Source organism: Molossus molossus, unplaced genomic scaffold (assembly GCF_014108415.1).
Source record: "Molossus molossus isolate mMolMol1 unplaced genomic scaffold, mMolMol1.p scaffold_m16_p_12, whole genome shotgun sequence".
Lineage (NCBI taxonomy): Eukaryota > Metazoa > Chordata > Mammalia > Chiroptera > Molossidae > Molossus > Molossus molossus.
Window position 1 is genome coordinate 85,283,297 of NW_023425347.1, and position 22,616 is coordinate 85,305,912.

At 37.9% G+C, this 22,616-nt stretch overlaps 1 protein-coding gene and 1 non-coding gene across 6 annotated transcripts in view; one reads left to right on the forward strand and one right to left on the reverse strand.

The window, feature by feature from the left end:
* EYA3 (EYA transcriptional coactivator and phosphatase 3) overlaps positions 1-22,616 on the forward strand; it is a 106,753-nt gene that overhangs the window by 51,658 nt on the left and 32,479 nt on the right. For 3 of the 5 annotated variants that reach the window (XM_036256720.1, XM_036256719.1, XM_036256721.1), the window contains exons 6-9: positions 2,154-2,290; positions 10,684-10,821; positions 16,812-16,897; positions 20,658-20,841. In XM_036256720.1, the coding sequence (XP_036112613.1) occupies positions 2,154-2,290; positions 10,684-10,821; positions 16,812-16,897; positions 20,658-20,841 (545 nt within the window). The remainder of the gene's footprint in view (positions 1-2,153; positions 2,291-10,683; positions 10,822-16,811; positions 16,898-20,657; positions 20,842-22,616) is intronic. The other 2 variants (XM_036256723.1, XM_036256722.1) reach the window with 1 other exon arrangement.
* LOC118627317 lies at positions 21,713-21,820 on the reverse strand. Its single transcript, XR_004959080.1, has one exon. It is a non-coding gene; the product is annotated as a U6 spliceosomal RNA (small nuclear RNA).

Consider the following 22,616-nt stretch of genomic DNA (forward strand, 5'->3'; position numbering starts at 1 on the left):
TATATCTGGAGATTAATCACTATGACTTTAAATAATTCCCAATATAATTTGATTAACAACTATAACCTGAGCTATTTTCTGGTCTCAGATATGGCTAAGAAGAATACAAATTTTCATATTCAGTCTCTTAGAATCCACTGAGGTGGGAATATGTTGCATATTCCAAATTCACTTACTCATTCAAAAAAGGTTTGCATACCTGCTTTATTCAGGGTACCTTTATTAGCTATGCTTTCTATCTTAATTCAGACTTCCTGTATGACTTTTTTTTTTTTTTTTATCCTCACCCGAGGACATTTTTCCATTTTTTTGTACAGACAGAGTGGGAGGGAGAGAGAGGGAAACATCGATGTGAAAGGGACACATCGAGTGGCTACCACCCGCACGACCAACCAGGGCCGGGGACAAACTGCAACCAAGGTACACGCCCTTAGCGGGAACCGAACCCGGGTCTCTCCGGACCACAGGCGGACACTCTAACCGCTGAGCCAAATCGGCCAGGGCCCTGTATGACTTTTTTAACTGGACTTCTAGTCCCATTTTTTCTCCCTTCTAATCTATTTTACAAAGCAATGTCAAACTAATCTGTATTAAAGAGCAGTTCTGATCTTGTCACTCTGCTCAACAATTTCAGTGACTCCCACTTGTTTCAGATTTGTTTCTTTCAGCCTGGTATTCAAAGTCTTGGCTACTATCTTTCTCTCTCACTACTTCCCTTCCCTTTATATACCTCCTTTAATATAATCTATGCTTCTTGCAGGTTGAAGCCCTTGCTTTCCTTCCTCTCTACCTTTTCTAGAATTTTTCTATTTTCCTAGAACACTCTTTCTCTCCCATTCCTGCACATCCTATATGCTCAGCTCACATACCACTTCTTTATAGCCTTCATTTTCGTCTCTCCCAAACCTGAAAAAGACCATCTTGCCTTCTGAAACACCCCGTCCCCAGTATTTAATTATTACTTATATGGCACATGTAACACTTTTTCTTGTATTATACGTGCAGCATAACTCACCATTTAATAAAACTGGTATCCAAAAATATAGTGCATAAAATGTGGGGTCATGCCCTGGCCGGTTTGGCTCAGCAGTTAGAGCGTCGGCCTGCAGTCCAGAGAGACCCGGGTTCGGTTCCTGCTAAGGGCATGTACCTCGGTTGCAGTTTGTCCCCGGCCCTGGTTGGTCGTGTGGGTGGCAGCCACTCGATGTGTCCCTTTCACGTCGATGTTTCTCTCTCTTTCTCTCTCTCTCTTCCTCTCTCTCTCCCTTCCACTCTATCTGAACAAAAAATGGAAAAATGTCCTCAGGTGAGGATAAATAAATAAATAAATAAATAAAATGGAAAAATGTCCTCAGGTGAGGATAAATAAATAAGTAAATAAATAAATTATTTAAATTAAATTAAATAAAATGTGGGGTCATTTTATTGAATTAAATGACCAGGTCTTCTAGCTAGTCTAAATTCCTAGAAGTTTCGCTGCTGAATTAAAATTCCTAGTTAAACCTGATGTGGTTGGCACCAACAAGTAGCAGTATACTCTGACTTAAATAAAAGTGGGGAAATTCTGAGTCCTATCTGGGACTCCTCAGATTTTATTAGTTACCTGGCCCATGTTCTATGGGCTTGATCTGGCGATATTGGGGCCCTCTTTTACTCTCTGTTTTGTAGCATAGGTACTTGCCTTTTTTCTACCAGCCTCACCATCTTTTACAAACCCCACTTTTATCTTAGAACTTTAGTTTGGCCCAGAGGGTTGGGTGGAGAACAGGAGTCAGTTGCAAAGGCTGTTCTGCCCAATTTTCTGTTTTATTCTCTATGTAGACATACAGGTATAAAAAAGTTTAATCCATCCTAGTGTTTCACATAGGGCCTTACATATAGCATACCAAAAATGTTTATAGCATAGTAATTGGATCTTGGGAGGATATTTGAAAATAATAAGTGTTTCATAAAAGTGTTTCTTAGGTAGGTTGTAATAGAACCTAGAAAGGAAATATTAGTGCTAGTTTTTTTACCATAGTGAGAGACATTTTGTGGAAGGTTAGTGACCGCATTACTGATTCTTTGCATTTAGTGGTGGTAGCTGTTTCCCCTGTTTTTCATTACTAAAATAAGTCACACATGCAAGTTTTTGTTTTCTTGAACTTTCCTAGACCTTATGCACATATCCTCTCAGTTCCTGTTTCGGATACTGCTTATCCTGGGCAGACTCAATACCAGACACTACAGCAGTCTCAACCATATGCTGTCTACCCTCAGGCAACCCAAACGTATGGACTACCTCCTTTTGGTAAGGCATCCTATTATAAGCAGTTTTTAAGAGTATTGATTTTTATCCCATGGAATGATAAGTTGTTCTTTACAGAGCACCTACTCAGTTACAGGTGTAATAGAAGTTGGGTGTGCAACTTCCCAACATTATATTTTGATGCATGTCATATAACATCATACTTTTTCAGTACTCATTTGTTTATCTACCAAGGTTGGCTACCAAAATTTACAAATACTAAATTTGGACTATAAAACTTGGATTCTTTAAGTATTTTTGGAAAATCTTTGAGAAATTACTATTGATTTTACTTTATACAAATCATGGTACCTTGGTTAAGGAAGCATAATAAATATATTTTGAGATGGCTAGTTTCTTGCTAAAGCCAGGTAATATAAATATCCAGATAGAATATGCCTTACAGTGGGGGAAATCCCCGATTTTGTACAACCTTATGTACATAGAAAGTTTTTATTCTTTGGTTTTAGGTATCTTAGACATGAACTATAAATTATAATGATTTACCAGAAGACAGTTTGAGATTCTTTGGACACTTAATATCTGCACTCATTTTTGTGTGTGTGTGTATGTAAATTGATAGATATATTTAGTTTGCTTTATTACTTCTTCCCTGCTTTCCTAACTGGTTTCAAAAAATTGAGAGAATATAGGTATTATTTTTAAATGTGCAGTATGTTAATAAAATTCTAACTCTAGCCTTTACTGAAACTAGCTGGGAATTAGAAAAATCTTCCAAGCATATCAATACAGGTTATGGATCTATTAGTGTTGCCTGCTTTTGGTTTCTACATTGCTACTTTTCCTGGCCCATTTGGCTAATATTTTATGATAGAGATAGCCTTCTTTCTTTTAAGCATTCCTTGCCTCCTAATAACTACTAGAAACAAAAATTGGGGGTTTTGTTTCATGATAGTGTCTGTGGGTAACTTCACAGGAGAAGAGAAACAGAAATGCCTGTTTCCCCATTTGTAGTCGATGCCTACATGCCTGCCAGTTTCAGCCAGTATACTAAAATCTTAGATTTATGATATATTTAATGAGCCAAGACAGAAGTCCTTTTGGAAGAAGAAATTTCTGTGATTATGTTTGTGTTTATTTCTTTTTATGTATATTAAACCTGAATTTTTATTAGCTGGCTAAGTAATAGGCTAGCAAGTATAAAATAAGTATTTTCATATTGTCTTTTAACTCTCTGTTTTAATTTAAATGTATTATTAGCAAGGCCAAAGTCCTTTATGATATTGCTGAACAATAAATCATTCTTATTGTTCAGTGTTAAATAAAACTTTTATTATATCTCCTAGCTCAGATTATGGAATGCCTAACATAGTTCCATGTGGATCTAGGTCCTAGATATTAGAGTATCTTTTGTGATCATTGCATTTCCCTTGTATTAAAGAAAAAAAGAAAGCTCTGTAAAATAGATCAAGTCTTGTTAAAAACTTGAAGAAAATTGTTTATATTGTGAAGTAATATTATTTATAACAGGGTCTTTTATTAATCTGTTTTTGTTTAATATTAGGGGGCCAGGGAGACTTGTTTTATAAATTCATCTATCTGTAATTCAGAGAGAAAAATCATTAGTTTCATTTGACTTTAAGTTATATATGAGACTTACTGGAGAGAGAATTAGGTGGAAGTAATGTGAATGAAACATATAGCATGTTCTCATAATTTATAAAGGACATTATCGAGAGATGTTTGGAATATTTATTTATTTTTATCCTCACCTGAGGACATTTTTGCATTGATCTTCAGACAGCGGGAGGGGGAGAGGAGGGAAGAGAGAGAAACATCAATGTGAGAGAGACACATCGAGTGGTTGCCACCCACAAGGCCCCAACCGGGGCAGGGACAAACTGCATCCGAGGTACGTGCCCTTAGTGGGAACCAAACCCAAGACACTGTGGTCCACAGGCCAGCGCTCTTTTTTTTTTTTTTTATCCTCACCCGAGGACATTTTTCCATTTTTTTGTACAGATAGAGTGGGAGGGAGAGAGAGAGAGAGAGAGAGAAACATTGATGTGAAAGCGACACATCGAGTGGCTGCCACCCGCACAACCAACCAGGGCCGGGGACAAACTGCAACCGAGGTACATGCCCTTAGCGGGAACCGAACCCGGGTCTCTCCAGACCGCAGGCCGATGCTCTAACCGCTGAGCCAAACCAGCCAGGGCCACAGGCCAACGCTCTTAACCGCTGAACCAAACCAGCGAGGGCTGGAATACTTTTTTGATGTGTTCGCTCAAATATAGAATACTTCATTTCTTCTTGTGAAGGTTTTGGAAATGTTGTCATCTTAATGTTGCCTAATAGCACTAAAACTAGATTAGTCAACCTGTTATTTTATTTCAGATATAAAGGGACTTCAGAAAATCTCATTGTAATAATATTATCTAATATGTATTGAATGCTCACTGAACCAAGTAGTATGTTAAGAATTAGTTCTTCACACTTTACATTTTGTCTTATTTAATCCTCTGAGCAGTCCTATGAAGTAAGTAGTAACATTATATATTTTTTTAAAGATAAGGAAAATGGTTTAGAAGGACTAAGTGAAGTGACTAGCCTGAGGTCAAACAATTAGTAAATGCCTAGGATTAGAATTGAATCCAGGTCTGTTTAACTCCAGAAGTGCTCATGGTTTTAGGTCAGCGATTTTCAACAGGTTTGTCACAAGAATTTTTAAAACATGCAATACCTGACTGTTTAGTCAGGGGCACTGACTTCTTTTCCCTTAGACTGTCAAATGAAGAAATGACAACAGCCAACACAACAATAGCTGTTCAGTGTGAATGCCCTGTCTTGAACCATAAATATATGGGTCATTTAATAGAGTTGCATGTTATTGGTCACATCATGTAATAAGATTGCTTTTGATTGGTTAATCCTATATATAGGTATAAGCACCTGATTTTTAAAAAAATCATTTTGGAGCAAAAAGAGTAGGTTATTGTTGTAAATCAATCAAAATTATACCTATTTTTTTGTCAGTGTGCCGCAGAATTTTAGTAATTAGTTTATGTGTGCCATGAGATGAAAAAGGTTGAAAATTGCTGGTTTAGGTCTATATGAAAAAGATAGTCTGAGTTGAGTTTGAAATTTGAAAGTTTCCTCTTCTTGAAGAAAGGAGAAAAGACAGAGGAAATCGAGAAATTCTATGAGTAATCTTTAAAAGTAAAGGAATAGTAGTCATATTTTTTTCAGAGCCATACAGAAATGTGGTGAGATGGCAGAAAGAGGATGAGAAATTGAACTACCAGAGAGACCCGAATCTGTGAGAAAAAGGGAAATCATTTATTTTAGGGGCTTATAAAAGATTGCCTTAGCTGCCACTGTTTAACTTCTTTTTAAAAGAACTTTAGCCTTGCCCTGGCCGGTTTGGCTCAGCGGTTAGAGCGTCGGCCTGCGGTCCGAAGAGACCCGGGTTCGGTTCCTGCTAAGGGCACATACTTCGGTTGCAGTTTGTCCCCAGCCCTGGTTGGTCGTGCGGGTGGCAGCCACTCGATGTGTCCCTTCACATCGATGTTTCTCTCTCTCTCTCCCTTCCTCTCTCTCCCTCCCACTCTATCTGTACAAAGAATGGAAAAATATCCTCAGGTGAGAATAAAAAAAAAAAAAAAAAAAAAGAAATTTAGCCCTGGCCGGTTTGGCTCAGCGGTTGGAGCGTCAGCCTGCGGTACAGAGAGACCCGGGTTCGGTTCCCGCTAAGGGCACGTACCTCGGTTGCAGTTTGTCCCCGGCCCTGGTTGGTCGTGCGGGTGGCAGCCTCTCGATGTGTCCCTTCACATCGATGTTTCTCTCTCTCTCTCTTCCTTTCTCTCCCTCCCGCTCTATCTGAACAAAAAAAAAAAGGAAAAATGTCCTCGGGTGAGGATAAAAAAAGAAAGAACTTTAATGTTAAATGGAGATTTGACTATATATTTAGATCCTTAAGGATGTTCATGCCATTTCTTTCACTTCAAGGAATTTATCCTATGGAGTTAATTAGATATAATGGCAAAAGATTGGATACAACGTACATATTCGATGGAAAGGTTTCAATTGTGTTCAATTGCAGCATATATACAGAATGGAAAACTATGTAGTCATTATAAGTAACATTCTTTTTTGGTGTTGTTTTAATCCTCATAGGAGGACATGCTTAGAGGGGGCGGGGGAGAGAGAAACTATGAGAGAGAAACACTGATCGTTTGGTTGCTTGCTTTCTGTAGCTTCTTGACTGGGGATCAAACCCAAAACCCAGGTATGTGCCCTAACTGGGAATCAAACTGGCAACCTTTTGTATATAGGACATGATCAAGCAGCTGAGCCATTGCCTCTGGGTGTAAGTGACATTGTTGTTGTTAATCCTCACCCAAGGATATTTTTCCATTGATACTTTTTTTTTACTTTTTTTTTTTTATCCTCACCCGAGGACATTTTGCCATTTTTTGCACAGATAGAGTGGGAGGGAGAGAGAGGAAGAGAGAGAGAGAGAGAAACATCGACGTGAAAGGGACACATCAAGTGGCTGCCACCCGCACGACCAACCAGGGCCGGGGACAAACTGCAACCGAGGTACATGCCCTTAGCGGGAACCGAACCCGGGTCTCTCCGGACCGCAGGCCGATGCTCTAGCCACTGAGCTAAACCGGCCAGGGCTGATACTTTTTTTTTTATGAGAGAATGGAAGGAAGGGAGAGAGAGAAAAACATCATTGTGAGAGAGACACATCAATTAGTTGCCTCCAGAATGACCCCAGTTCAAGGTTTGAACCTGCAGCCCAGGTACATGACCTTGACTGGAATCGAACCTGCGACCCTTCAGTTTTCAGGTGGACACTCTAACCACTGAGCCATACCAGCCAGGGCAGTAAGTCACATTCTTAAGAAATCAGATTATTATTATTATTACTTTTTTAAAAAAATTCTCACCCGAGGATGTTTTTCTGTTTATCTTCAGATAGAGTGGGAGGGAGGGAAAGAGAAAGAGAGAGGGAGAGAGAGACAGATACATCGCCGGTGAGAGGGACACATCCACCGGTTGCCTCCCGCATGACCTGACCGGGGCCAGGGATAAACCACAACCCAGGTATATGCCCTTGACCAGAATCGAACCCATGACCCATTGGTCCACAGGCTGATGCTCTAACCACTGAGCAAAACTGGCCAGGGCAGATTATTATTAATTGGGGAAAAAAACTATGTAAAACTGAAAATACTATATAATATCCCCAGCTTATATATTTTTAAAATATGTATATTAAAGACTAACTTTGGGGGGGAATTGTGAACATCATAGTACAAGGATTATACAGATTTGATCTTAGCACAGAACCATGCAAAGCACAAACTGTCTATATTTTTTCTGTGTGATGAGACTGAATTTTTCCTTACACTCTATATTTTCCTAATTTTCTATAATATACATCTACTTATTTTATAATTAGGATAAGTACTCAGATTAAATTACTTAGTATTTATAGTAGCTCATCCCAGTGAGCTATTAAATCAACAAACCAAGATAGTCTTTCATGTGTTTTTTTGTTTGTTTGTTTCTAGCATTAACATGTACTTCAGTTCCTAACCAAATTAATTAATTTCTAAAGATCCACTACTATGATATGTGTTACTATAAACTGAACTGCTCAGATTGGTTTGGTTATTGACTAACCCATGGTGACACATATTTGTGCTTAGAGACTTGGGTAAAGTTTACAATAAGATGCCCCCAGCCCTGGCCAGTTTGGCTCAGCAGTTGGAGCATCAGCCTGCGGACCAGAGAGTCCCGGGTTCGGTTTCTGCTAGGGGCACAGACCAAAAGAAAAAAAAAGACCCCTCCCCCAGCATGGGACAGCAGGATAGCACTCAGAGACAGACTTCCTTTTTCGTTATTAGACCAGCTGTTGCTCCACATCAGGCTTTTTGTGCTTCAAATGACTTGAGAAGCTTTGTAGTTGTAGGCATAGAGCAGTGGACTAGTAGTCAGGAAGTCAGGGTTTAGTTTCATTTGCTATGGACAGTAGTGTTCTTCAGTTAAATCATACTACCTATTACTTGGAATTCTTGGAAGGATACTTTTAAAGAAAGATGTTTATATTCTTAAATACAGGGCTACAGTGATGCGGGAGGCAGTGTCCATATTGTCCTTTATTCCTCTAGTGTTCATAAAATAATTATATATTAAATATCTACTTCATGTTTCTGGGTAAAAAAATATTCAAAACTATTTCCCTATTTGTGTTGGACATTTTGCCCTGATTTTTGACCTTATAAAAAGGATCAGTTTATAGACATTTTACATTTTAAAACTTTAAAAAATACTAAATAATGAGACTAGCAAAACATTCTTAGTTAATACTATTTTTACTAATAAGGTAGTATTTTAGTACAGTGTAATAATAAACATGTTCACAAATCTGACACTTGTTCAGAATCTATTTAGAAAAAAACACATTGATTACAATAAATCTGAAAGTTATTATGATATTGAAATAGTGGTTTGTTAACTAGGAATTGTGATACCATTTGGAATCATGGCACTAATATTCACATTTTACATCATAAATGTTTTAAAAAAACATTCTCAAATTTTTTTTGTTGAAAATTAAATATAGGAAGAACTTTAGCAGTGGCTAACCTGGACAAGATTTTTTAAATGATCACGAACTGGGGGGCCAATCCTCCTAATTCATACTAGAGATATTGATATCCCTCAGTATCCTCAAAGTCATTTCATGTGTTTAATAGGTAAAAAAAGAATATGGCTTTTCTTCTTTAATGCTTTGAGTTTGGGCCAAGGCAGTTACCATGTCCCATTGTCAACCTTTTAAAATTTTTACATCTCTCTTTTCTATTCTGATATTTACTTTTCAACAAATTTTACAGATCTGAGTTGCACTAAGATATCTCAGTGCCCTGGTGAAGCAGAGGTTCTTATTATTAAAGCATTATATTTCTGTAAATTCCTTATCAGAATAGGAGTAAATTAAATGAGTTAGTATTGAGTCAGCTGTGGCTGACATGATATTGACTTCTTACCTGGAATGTTTTTGATTGATGAACCTTCTTAAACCAGATTGTCAGCTTCAACTACACTGATCCAGTAACTGTAGCTATTCAGAGCAAAATGAATAAGCAGACAGTAAGGTTTTTTTTATAAATAGACTTTTGTATAGCCAAAATTATCACAAAAAACTATTCACTCATGAAGGACATCCTTAGGCTCTCATGTAGAAGCAAAGCTTTGTTTATGGTTTCCTAGTTGACTAGAAATGAAAAGAGAGATAGATACAGCCAGAGACAGGAGATTGTCAAGAAGTGACAGATCACAGAGAAAAGACAAAGTGATACAAGAATCTAAAAATCATAGAACCATAACTGAGTTCTTTTTAGTACTGAGCAAATATCTTCACGTATCACAGTAGCCTCTGTTTCTGTAATACATGTAGCACAGCACAATACTGATTTTTGTAGAAATAATTCTGAGAAAATCTAAAGGTATGCTCACTATTTCCTCTCTGCCAATAAGGCAGGAAGAGATGTAAATATATTTTAGAAAGTTTGTCACTCAGGAGCATTGTAATAAAAATAAGAGTGAATAGCTATGATGTCTATCAGTATGAGATAGATTTATATGTTCTGACATGGAAAGATGTTTCTTAGAGGTATGTGGAAAAGCAAATTATGAATAGTATGTGTAATATCTTTTTAATTTTTATTTAAAAGAAGAAAAATGATTAGTGAGTACATAAAAGAAACATGAGTGACTTCTGCAAACTTAACAGTGGTTAAGTCTGGATAATGGGATTACATGTGGCTTTGTTTTTTCTAAATTACATATTTCTATGATGTTTTTAATTTATAAAAATAAGCAGGTGTGTCTTAACCAGAAGAAACAAAGGTAACAAAATAACCAGCTTAAGAAGGCAGAGAAGTATTTAATACATTTTAGAAAAATTTGGTGATTGTTTAATGGGTAAGTGAATTTTAAACTTATGTAGAATGTCTCCCACCTTGACAATGCAGATAAATAAATTATTGCGGTACCTGAACATCAGGCACTCTTTACAACAAATACTCTGGTTGGGTGTCAGTAGCTGTGTTTTGAATCCTGGTCAATTTCCCCAAACCACTGAAATTAACATATATATATCACTATTGATACATATATATATCACTATTGGGATTTTGACAGAATTTTTGTTTCTATGGCCCCACTCCGTAATTCTTTGAAATTGTATTTGCTTGTGGTTCATTATAAGTGGGAGAATCAGTAATCTTCTCTCACAAGCAAAATTTTTTTTTTTTTTTATGATTTAGATTTTAAACTACTGGCTGATATTTAAAAGCATAACCATGCTCCTCAGTCCCAGTGTATTGTTTGTAATTGGTCCAATTTATCTGATTCAGGTGCATTGTGGCCAGGTATGAAACCTGAAAGTGGTTTAATTCAGACTCCATCTCCAAGTCAACACAGTGTTCTTACCTGCACTACAGGGTTAACCACAAGCCAGCCAAGCCCAGCACATTATTCTTATCCCATTCAAGGTAAATAGGCATGGGTGTGTGTGTGTGTGTGTGTGTGTGTGTTTGTGTGTGTTTTATTATTGTTGGTGTTTGTTTTTAATCTACGTGTATCTCCAGACAAATTGGGTAATAGGAGTTCTGTCTTCTAAAATAGAAGGGGGTGATATATGCATTTGTGCATGCTTTCCATGTTAGGCAAACCAAAACCTAGGAGAGTGGTTTGTAAGTAATGTAACCTTTGTGAACTGCTTAGTAGAATTGAAACCTTTCCTTTTGCATGTTGGTGTTCAGAAAACCTGTCTGTTGTCAGTGGCATTGTGTCCTATAAATGAGAAGACTCCATGGGTTAGAACTTTGCTCAGATTTCTTTTATATGAAATCCAAATAGAGTGGAATGTGAGATGAATGCTGCTTTTTGAGATTTGTCCTGCTTTTCTGCTGTGGTTTTGCCATACCTCTACTTCCTTTTACCACTTCTTGGTGAGAGCATTTATTTTGCTCAGAAAGTTGTCTTGTTTCTATTTCAGGATGAAAAGCATAGCATTAAAGCTTGAACTCTAAACATCTCTGCCTTCCCAAGTTCTTCCCCTAACAGGTTAGAAGTATGTTAGGACTATTAGGAATGAAGACAAAGAAACTCAAAAGGCACTGTGGAATTAATTCCCAACTCTTCCAAATTCAGTGCAAGCAATTTATCATTGATCCAGATTGGGAATTAATATCCATGTACTTGGCTTCTCATTTGCTTCCTTTTGCCTGATTTTTCCCAGCTTTTAAATTTTATTTTTTATAAAACGGATGCCCAAGAGGTAAAGGCAGGACAGCAAAAACTGGTCTGAGGTACTCTAAAGATATATAGTCTTTGGTGATGAAAAATGTTTTGATGTAGATTGTATTAAACAAAATATTTTGGTTTTCAGTTAAATGATTGAGAACTACTTCTGCTTGGTCCATTGCAAACAGAAGTGGTCACTACATTCTAAGACATTGCTCTGAGTTTCTTTTACCTCCTATTGTTTACCAAGTCACCTCGTTTCTTATTTATTTTCCCTTCTTTCTGTGTTTATCCTCCCCCTCACCCCTTCTTTCTTTCTAAACTGAGAACAAACCAGGAGAAAAAAATAAAGAGCATGATTTTGTCTGTCTTCCCCTCTAACCCCTTTCATTTTTATAAAGTATTTATCTAGGTTGGTAGGCCTTTTGTGTCCAACTACAGGCAAATTTAGTTGCGAAGTCCCTGTAAAGCAGCGGTTCTCAACCTGTAGGTCGCGACCCCTTTCGGGGTCAAACGACCCTTTCACAGGGGTCACCTAAGACATAACAGTAGCAAAATTACAGTTACGAAGTAGCAATGAAAATAATTTTATGGTTGGGGGTCACCACAACATGAGGAACTGTATTAAAGGGTCGCGGCATTAGGAAGGTTGAGAACCACTACTCTGAAGGAATATATCCCTGATGACTACACCTAGGTCATGAAAGAAAAGTAGGGCATTCTTTTTTTTATATTACTAACTCTCTTACAAGGTGTAGAACCACCACTTCTCTGTAGTTGTATCTTGAATTTGAGGAACCTAATAGCTATGCTTACTTCCCCCTCCTTATAAAGTAAGAACCACTTTGGGAGGGCTTTTAGAACTCATTGCTTTAAAAGGGTCATGAGAATATCCTTTAAACTTATTAACCACTATCTTAACTTATCTGTTAGGACATTTTTCTCCCTTTTGATAGACTAACCTGGTTTTCTCACATTTTGCTAATAATCATTGTTGGTGTTTATTAAGTGCTTACTGTGTTCTTAGTATTGTTTTAAGGTAATAGATAGGTGTTATTCATGTAATCTTCACAACACACTTTGAGGTAAATACTATTATTTATTTCATTTTAAAGAAAGGGAACATAAGATACAGAAAAGCAAAGTGGCTTGTCTAAGGTCACAAAGTTAGTAAATAATAGTCAGGATGTTAGCTAGGCAGTCTGACCCCAGAGTATGAGTGATCTATGAATGAAAACATATGATTTTTAATATTGAGGTCATGGTATCAATGTCAGCCCTCCCACATTTAAGAACCTGTAATGACAAATATCTAAATTCATTTTTCATCCCCTTTTCTGGTTAACCTATTGGTCCATTGTATTATTCATTAGAACTTTGGCACAGAAATTAAGACAGAAGTTCACCAAATTAAGTGTAAACTATCATTGAAAAGAAAATTTTTAATTAAAAAAAAGTTTACCATTAAGTTGATTATTATTATTATTTTGCCACCTATTTTGAAGAAAAAAAAATGATAGAAAACAAGTTGAAATAATTGGCCAAAATGAAATATGGGTATTGTAGGCATATTTAAATCACTTGGGTTCTCCACTCACTCTCCTTATCCCCACTTTTCATTTCCTTTACCATGGACAATTAATGTTAGCTGTCCAGAGCTTCTTCCTTCCTCCCCTCTAACTACCCAGTCATTCTACAGAATAAAAACAAGGAACATTGTACTGATTTTTATTTTTAAGTGGTCAAAATACCAAAGTCCCCTCTTCCCACCCCAAAGCAGTCTACATTTGACAATTGCCCTTCTTGGGAAAGTTAGGGAAATTATCTCAGAAACCAAATTCTACTTCTGGCTTGATCAGCTCTGATCAGAGCTTTTAATTTATACCTCAGTGCTCATAAACACCTTTTTATTAAGTAGATCTGTCTTCTTTATATCAATCTTTTCCTAGACTGTATGTGGCCTAATCTCTGGTTATTTTCTTCAGCTGAGATAGTTAAAATGATTAATATTCAAGTGGCAAAATTAATTACAGAAATTTAAAAATTAATTTTAACTCAATATTGACTAATATTTTATTTTATTTATTTTAATCCTCACTCAAGGATTTTTTCCATTTATCTTCAGATAGAGTGGGACAGAGAGAGAGAGAGAGAAAGAGAAACATTGATGTGAAAGAGATACATCAATCAGCTGCCTCCCGCATGACCCCGACCAGGGCCAGGAACCAAACTGAAACTGAGGTACATGCCATGCCCTTGACCAGAATCAAACCCACAACCCTTTAGTCCATGGGTGAACACTCTAACCACTGAGCCAAACCAGCCAGGGCTCAGTTTTGACTTTTAATGAATGTGTTTGGACTGCAATGTTGTTGTAATATACAGTAGTCTTTCATTGACCAGATTTGTTTATTATAGCCTTTTTAAGAATAGTTTTAGATTTACGGAGAAATTGAGCACATGGTGTATAGAGTTATATATATCCCCCACCTTGCATACAGTTTTTCCTATTATTAACATCTTATATTAGAGTGGAACATTTGTTGCAATTAATGAACCAATATTGGTGTATTATTACTAAGTCCATAGTTTATTCAGAGTTCCTTAGTTTTTAACCTGATTTCCTTTTTTTGTTCCAGAATCAGAATCCTGTCCACGATATCATATTTCATTTCTTTCTTTTTTCCTTTATTGATTTTTTAGAGAGAGAGAAAGTGAGAAGGAGAGAGAGATAGAAACATCGATGAGAGAGAACATTGACTGGCCGCCTCCTGCATGCCCCAAATTGGGGATTGGGCCCACAACCTGGGCATGTGTCCTGACTGGGAATTGAACCAGCGACCTCTTGGTGCATGGGTCACACTCAACCACTGAGCCACACCAGCTGGACACATTTCATTTCATTGTCATGTCTACTTAGGCTCCTCTTGACTCTGCAGTTTTTCAGACTTTCCTTGTTTTTCATGACCTTAACATGCTATACATGAATTCTACAAGTACTTACTGAGCATCACCTACTGTGGGCCAGTTGCTTTGCTAGATATTGGAGATAATAAGATATTAAGATTCTGCCTTCATGGAGCTTACAGAGTAGTAGAGAGAAGACAAGCAGGTAAATAAATAGATTTTTAAAAGTACTCTGAAAGGAATAAAGAATAGATTTTATGATTGAGAAAACAAGAGAGGAGTTAGTTTTAATAGAGGGGTCAGAGACGGTCAGAGCCATCATGCTGGGAGGACAAGAGGGACAGGCCAGGGAGAACAGTCCAGGCAGAGATTCTCTTGTTTTGAGTAACTCAAAAGCCAGGGTGAGCAAGGATGGTGGAGAAACATATGTAAAATTAGCCCTGGCCGGTTTGGCTCAGCGGTTAGAGTGTTGGCCAGCGGTCCAGAGAGACTCGGGTTCGGTTTCCGCTAAGGGCACGTGCTTCTGTTGCAGTTTGTCCCCAGCCCTGGTTGGGTCGTATGGGTGGCAACCACTCGACATGTCCCTTTCACATTGATCTCTCTCTCTCTCTCTCTCTCTCTCTCTCTCTCTCTCTGTCTTCCTCCTTCCTTCCCTCCCTCCCACTCTATCTGAACAAAAAAATGGAAAAATGTCCTTGGGTTAGGATAAAAAAAAATATTAAAGGGGTGGGTAGAAACTAAATCTTGTAGCAACTTTTATGTGCTATTAACCCTCCCTTTTGGGGGCAAATGTCACCTAATTCAAGTGTCTCTCACAGTTCTATAACCACAAAGTCTTCTGATTGGAGCTCTCTGTATATTGACTATATTAGGTGGACCTCTAGGTGGGCATGGTTCTCAGATGCTTTGTCCTTCTATGATTTCACAGCTCCATTGTCAAAACAGGAGTGGAGACTTATCCAGAAAAAGTTGGCTACGCAATTGGCATTTGGAAAGCTAATAGCTTTTAGATATATAACAGTAGGAGGTACCACTTGTGTTTTATTTGATCCTCTAAATTTGTACCCTTTGTTGCATATCTTATTGCTGCTGCTTTTGATTTTAAATTTGCAACTGATGAAAAATTGGGAGATCCCAGTTTTGTCATCTTGACTATCTACCACTAGCTCCATGACTGTGGACAAATTACTTGAACTCTTCTTTGTCCCAGGTTCTTCATCTGAAAGCTGGCATTGCAGCACTGGCTGTTCCTTATATCAGATGTACCCTAATTTCTTCTAGTGTTTCTTCTAAGCAGAGTTCCCTTAGGAAAGGGATAAAAATTTCAAGCTTCTACTTCATTTGTCACCTGCCCTATTTTTAATGGAGGTTTTCCTGTTAACTTTCCTTCTAGAGAACTTTGTTGGTAGTGGGCTTGATAGTCAAGTCTACCTTGATGCTGAACCCTTATGGTGTATGTGACCGCAATGGGAACCATGTCGAATGTGCTTATGATAAGTGAGTTAGAAGAATTCAAGAGCAGTACCTCAATCTGTTACATTGTCTACTTGAAAAAAGTCTCTGTGGCAAACACTAGTCTCTGAGGATTTGATTAAAACCCTAGTGGAATCTGTGATAGAAGGGTGTGGAAAACTTAATTCAAATTCCTTCTCTCAAGATAGGCAGCCTGATTAGCTTATATAGTACATTTTTACCTGGCCAGAATAATACTTAATATTTTCTGAATTTTTTTAGACTCATTGGTAAAAATCATTAAATTCCAGATCATGATGTTTGTTGATACACACCAATAACTCATTGAGTAGTGCCCAAGAAGCAACTTCAAGTACTTTAGAATTTGGAGAATCATCTCTTTCTCAAAGTAATTATGTTGCATCAGAAAAGGCATAATTTGGGGCAAGTGATAATAAATGCCATAGTATATGATTTACATGTAGATTTACAGAGCTCTTGTTTGTACAGATTGTCAGTAGGCCATATTGCAGGTGAGTCATTTTTCAACTGCTGGAGAAGATGGACTGCAGTCCTTTGGTTTAGCTTCTGGTTTTATTGGTATCATTAGTATGAACCAGTGCATTGTATATGTATCCTTCGAGGACTTTAGTAGGAATAGTTGAAGACTGAAGTTGAAACAAACATTTTTTAACTTTTATCTAATCAAGTCTAAATTATGGTATAACATGTAAGAGAGCAAAACCTGTATTTGCTTCCTTTGCTAACGTTCTTTATATCCTTATAGATCTGTTTATTTAAGATACAATATATCTTAAATTTCTTCTAGCCTTTTACATAATATCTTTAATATTTCTTAATACTTTCAATCCTATAGCTTCAAGCACAAATGCCAGCCTGATATCCACTTCATCTACAATTGCCAATATTCCAGCAGCAGCAGTGTCCAGCATCTCAAACCAGGTATGGTGCTGTTTTTGTTCATCCTATTTGATATGGATAATCTGGCTAGCTCTTCCTTTCTTCCTTTCATGGTCAGTTTGCTGATCTAAAAAATAACCAGTATGGGCTATAGAGAGACATTTCTCTGGATGCCCTGAGAACCAGAACCCTGGATGATTTCTCAGGCTACCATCCAGTTTCTGTCATTTTTCTACTAAGCCTCTCAATGATATGGTCTTATCTGCTCCTTTTATCTACTGTGTCTCTACCTCCTACCCCAGTACTTCTAAAATGTAAGCTTCATGAGCATAGGGACTTATTTTTCTATTTTGTTCACTTACATATTTCTAGAGTTCATAAAAATGACTAGCATTCACATTAAAGGCACATAATAAATATTTGTGGAATTAATAAATATTACTTCTACTTTTTAAAAATAATTTTTTCTTTATTGATTTTAGAGAGGAAGGGATAGGAAGAGAGAGAGAAACATTGATTGGCTGCCTCCTGCATGCCCCACACTAGGGATTGGACCCACAACCTGGGCATGTGCCCTGACCAACGACCTCCTGGTACATGGGTCGACACTCAACCACTGAGCCACACCAGCCGGGCTTGCTTCCACTGTTTATTTAGATACTCATTCCTTTGTGAATTCTTTGTGGTCTAGTTTTGATCGTTGTTCTATTCACATTTTATGCTTAGGTCATTAGTAATGTCTTCAGTGCCTTTGTTGTTATGTTTTTATTTGTTGTTTTTCTGCAGCAATTAGTATTATCAACCACTGTATCCATGGATCTTTTTTTCTGTCTGCATTTAACATACTACTATTCTGCTTCCTTTTTTTTTTTTTTTTTTTTCAATGTTTCCCCCCCCCTGCATTTGTTCATTCTTTTAGTCCACAAATATTTATTAAGTTCCTACTATGTACCTGGCATTCTTCAGGGTCCATCTGTCTCTCCCCTTTTTAGCATTTTGTTGTTGTTGTTAATCCTCACCTGAGGATATTTTTCAATTGCTTTTTAGATAGAGTGTATGGGGGAGAAGGGAAGAGAGAGAGAGAGAGAGAGACACCGATGTGGGAGAGACACATTGATTGGTTGCCTCCCATACAACCCTGACCAGAACTGGGGATTGAACCTGCAACCCAGGTACATGCACTTGACTGGGAATCAAACCCGTGACCCTTCAGTCCACAGGCCAACGCTCTAACCGCTGAGCCAAACTGGCCAGGGCCCTTTCTGAGCTTTTATTTTTTATCCTATCTTCTATCATGGAGAGTCTCTATTTAGTTTTCCACATACATTTTTTTATTAAATCCTCAGGATATCTTTCCATTTATCTTCAGATAGAGTGGGAGGGAGGGAGGGGCGCACGCACGAGAGAGAGAGAGTGAGAGACATCAATGTGAGACAGACACACATCAACTGGCTGCCTCCCACACAACCCTGACCAAGGCTGGGTACCAAACTGCAACCAAGGTATGTGCCCTTGACCACAATCGAACCTGTGACTTTTTGATGCGTGGGCCAGCGTTCTAACCATCGAGCCAAACTGGCTCGGGCTCCAAATGGTTTTGTTTGTTTATTTGTTTGTTTGTTTAATCCTCACCACAGGACACTTTTGCATTTATCTTCAGATAGAGTGGGAAGGAGAGAGGGAGGCAGAGAGAGAGAGAAACATCGATATGAGAGATACACATCAAGTGGCTGCCACCCACACGACCCCAACCAGGGCCAGGGACAAACTGCAACCGAAGTACATGCCCTTAGTGGCAACCGAACCCGGGACTCTCGGGTCCGTGGGCCGACACTCTAACCACTGAGCCAAACCGGCCAGGGCTCCATATGTTTTTTATACCCAGGAATGTTTCACTACTTACTACCTCTGAAATAAAGATTCTAGTCATAACCTTACAGGCTTCCTGCTGCTTGGTGGACATTTTTTCATTCATGTCCTGCTATTTCCTTAAGTTTACCATATCCAAAACCAGTCTTTCATTCTACCCTTTCTTCGGTCTCCTTGTTCCCCAGCAGTAAAACCACTTTTCTCTAGAACTTCTCAATCTTGTCAGTTAGACCATTTTTATAATAAACTGATACATAGACTAGTTATCTTCAAATTTTTTTCCTCACTTATCCCTAATCCAGCCATTTTTGGAATTCTTTTTTGTTGTTGTTGTTATAATTTCCCTTTTATTTATATCCCTTCTTAATCCTGAATTACTATATTTAACTATTTGTCTCATATTTTTTACTATGTACATTTTCTAAAACACTGCCTGATTAATTTTCTCTAAATACCACTTTTTATCCTGCTCTCACCTGCTCATTATTGTTTTGTATTTTTACTTATAGGTTTGAATTTTATAATCCCCATTTCCTTCCCCCACATAAACTAATCACTATTGCCCAAACAATCCAAGTTATATTCCTTAACCAGTCATTCAAGCCTACAGAGATCTTTTCAACCAGACTGAACATCTCTGGCCCTTTAATAAAACCTTTTCAGAATCTATTCATGTATTTATCCCCTCTGCCTATTGATCTCAGAAAGCTCCCTAACTACCACAGTCTTCAGTGATAGTTGTCCTCTTCTGTATTTCACACATCTGACATAAATTTATTGCGTATTGGAAATGTTTTTGTCTTAGCTCCTGCTAAATTTTTAACTCCCTTGAGTACAGGTAGTATGACCTTTTCTTTTCTGTAATATTCCTTTTTCTCACCCATGCGCACACACGCGCGCACACACTTAGGGTAGATGCTTATATACTTTTCATAAATAATTGGTCTGATCAGTTAGCATTTTTCTGCTTGTCACCAACGTGAGCTATCAGTGGAATTTTTTATGGTGTGTTTTTGAGCTGTACGTCATACCCATTTTTTAAACAGCTTAATTAAGGTATAATTGACATACAATACACTTTACAAGATTAAATTTGTACAGTTTAATAAGTTTTTGACATTTATGTGCTTGTGAAACCACCAAAAGTTCCCTTCAAATATATTTTTTTATTTGTTATATTTGTTTATCCTGACCTGAGGACATTTTTGTATTTATCTTCAGATAGAACTAGAGGGAGAGAGAAACACATCAACTGGTTGCCACCCACATGACCCCTACTGGGGCCGGGGACAAACTGCAACTGAGGTATGTGCCCTTAGTGGGAACCGAACCCGGGTCTCTCTGGATCACAGGCCTACGCTCTAAACACTGAGCCAAACTGGCCAGGGCCCCTTCATACATTTTAAAGAAACATTAATTATTTTAGGAAGAAAGATACTTAGTTTTTAAACTGAGAACCTTTAATGTAGGATATATAATTTTTTTTTGTTTAATGTCTTCTGTTGTTAGAAGCTCTACTGTCTAGTGCAGTGGTTTATAAATTTGTTAAAAAGTAAATCTTCCTTTAAGAATTTTATGCAGACATTTACCCAGAAATTTAGTACATAAAATAGAATAGAAAAGAAAGGAAAAAAAAAAAGAGCTGTTATAATAGAAAAAGAGACATTTATTATATAGAGTGCATGGGACCTTTTTGTCTCAGCCTTCGCCTCATCCCAGACAGCCCTGAGGTATCTCTTCTTGATTTCCATCAGAATGCATTTTGAAAATCTTTTGTTTAGGTGGAAAATATAGATAGGCAAATGAGAAGTCAAATTAATGTTTTACAAACATAGTTATGAACAAGAGGGACATGAAAGTCTCTTGTGTTGAAATTAATGTTTTGACTTTTCTAAAAGTCTTGTTTTCTTTCCTTAATCCTTTTGGTCTACAGGACTATCCCACCTATACTATCCTTGGTCAGAGTCAGTACCAGGCCTGTTATCCCAGCTCCAGCTTTGGAGTCACAGGCCAAACTAACAGTGATGCCGAAAGTACCACATTAGCAGCAACCACATACCAGACAGAGAAGCCTGGTGTCATGGTACCTACACCTACAGCACAGAGACTTTCCTCTGGTAAGCACCGCAGCTCTAAAAACTTTGGCTTAAGGGCACTTCATCCAATAGAAGATGGTGAAGATTATTTTATTCTCTTCTAAGTTACTGTTACCGTGCTATTATTGGTTTTCCCTCTCTGGAGTATTTAAATATTGCAACCCAGACTATAATGAGTCATTGGCAGGCTGAATGTAATATTGATGCTGTAAATAGAAAAGTATCAAGAATGAAAAGACTATATTTATGACTCCCACTTTGCCCTCCCTATAGCTTTAACATGATTGTCACAGGGAACCTCAGAATCATGACATATTTTATAAAAATTGGAGGATTCCAGTTTTAGTGTGAATATTTTAGACTTCTGCTCAGCTTCAGAGCAGTAGTTCTTTTTTTTTAAATCCTCACCCGAGGACATTTTTTGCATTTGTCTTCATATTGAATGGGAGGGAGAGAGGGGTGAAGAGAGAGAGAGAGAGAGAGAAACATCGATGTGAGAGAGACACATCGACTGGGTGCCACCCACACGGCCCCAGGGCCAGGGACAAACTGCATCTGAGGTACGTGCCCTTAGCAGGAACCGAACCTGGGACTCTCTGGTCTGCAGGCCGACGCTCTAACCATTGAACAACCGGCCAGGGCTGAGAGTAGTAGTTCTTAACTGTGTCATGGATCCCTTTAAGATTCTAAGAAAAGCTAGAGAAATACATGAAATGTAACCTACAAATTTAGATATGTACATTTAGCTTTGAAATGTATTGGTGAATTATGATGTTCAGGTTTTTAAAGAAGAATGCTGACGTGAAGGTTTTATGCACACATTCAGTAAACATATGCACATACTTTTTCTTTTTTTAATCCTCACCCGAGGATGTTTATCCATTGCCTTTTTTTTTTTATGGAATGCTTCACGAATTTGCATGCCATCCTTATGCAGGGGCCATGCTAATCTTCTCTGTATCGTTCCAATTTTAGTATTATGTGCTGCCAAAGCGAGCACGCCATTGCTTTTTTTTTTATGTTTCTATTGATTTTTTTAAAGAGAGAGGAAGGAAGAGATAGGAACATCAATGTGAGGGAGCTACATCGATCAGCTTCCTCCTGCACACCCCCTGCTTTGGGATTGAGCCCACAACTCAGGCATCTGTCTTGACTCAGAATCGCACTGGGACCTCTCAGTCCATGGCACAACTCTCAGTCCACTGAGCCACACTGGCTGGGCTTTCCATTGCTTTTTAGATAGAGTGGGAAGGGAGAGAGAGAGAAACATCTATGTGAGAGAGACACATTGATTGGTTGCCTCCCACACGACCCCAACTGGGGCCGGAGACCAAACTTGCAGCCAGGATCCAAACGTGCCCTTGACCAGGATCAAACCCACCACCCTTCCGTCTGCGGGCTGACACTCTAACCATTCAGCCAAACCAGCCAGGCAGAGCTGATGAATTTTTAAAAACAATGCTCTACATCAACTAAAGCAGTTTGCCTTCACCAGTCTTCTAAGTAATGGACATACAGATAGTCACTTCAAACTTACATAGCTTTAAAATAATTACATGTACTGATGCTTTAGTTTTGAATTAGTTTCTCTAAATATCTTTGTTCTTTGTGACAATTTTAACTTTAATAATGGAGAATTTCAAACATAGAAGTAATCAGAGTAGTATAATGAACCCTTATGTATCCATTAACCATCTTCAACAATTAACAGCTCAATAGACAATCTTGTTTCAGCTATACTTCATCCATTTCCCTTCCCAAATTCCAGACATTGTATTTCTAAAAGATAAACACTC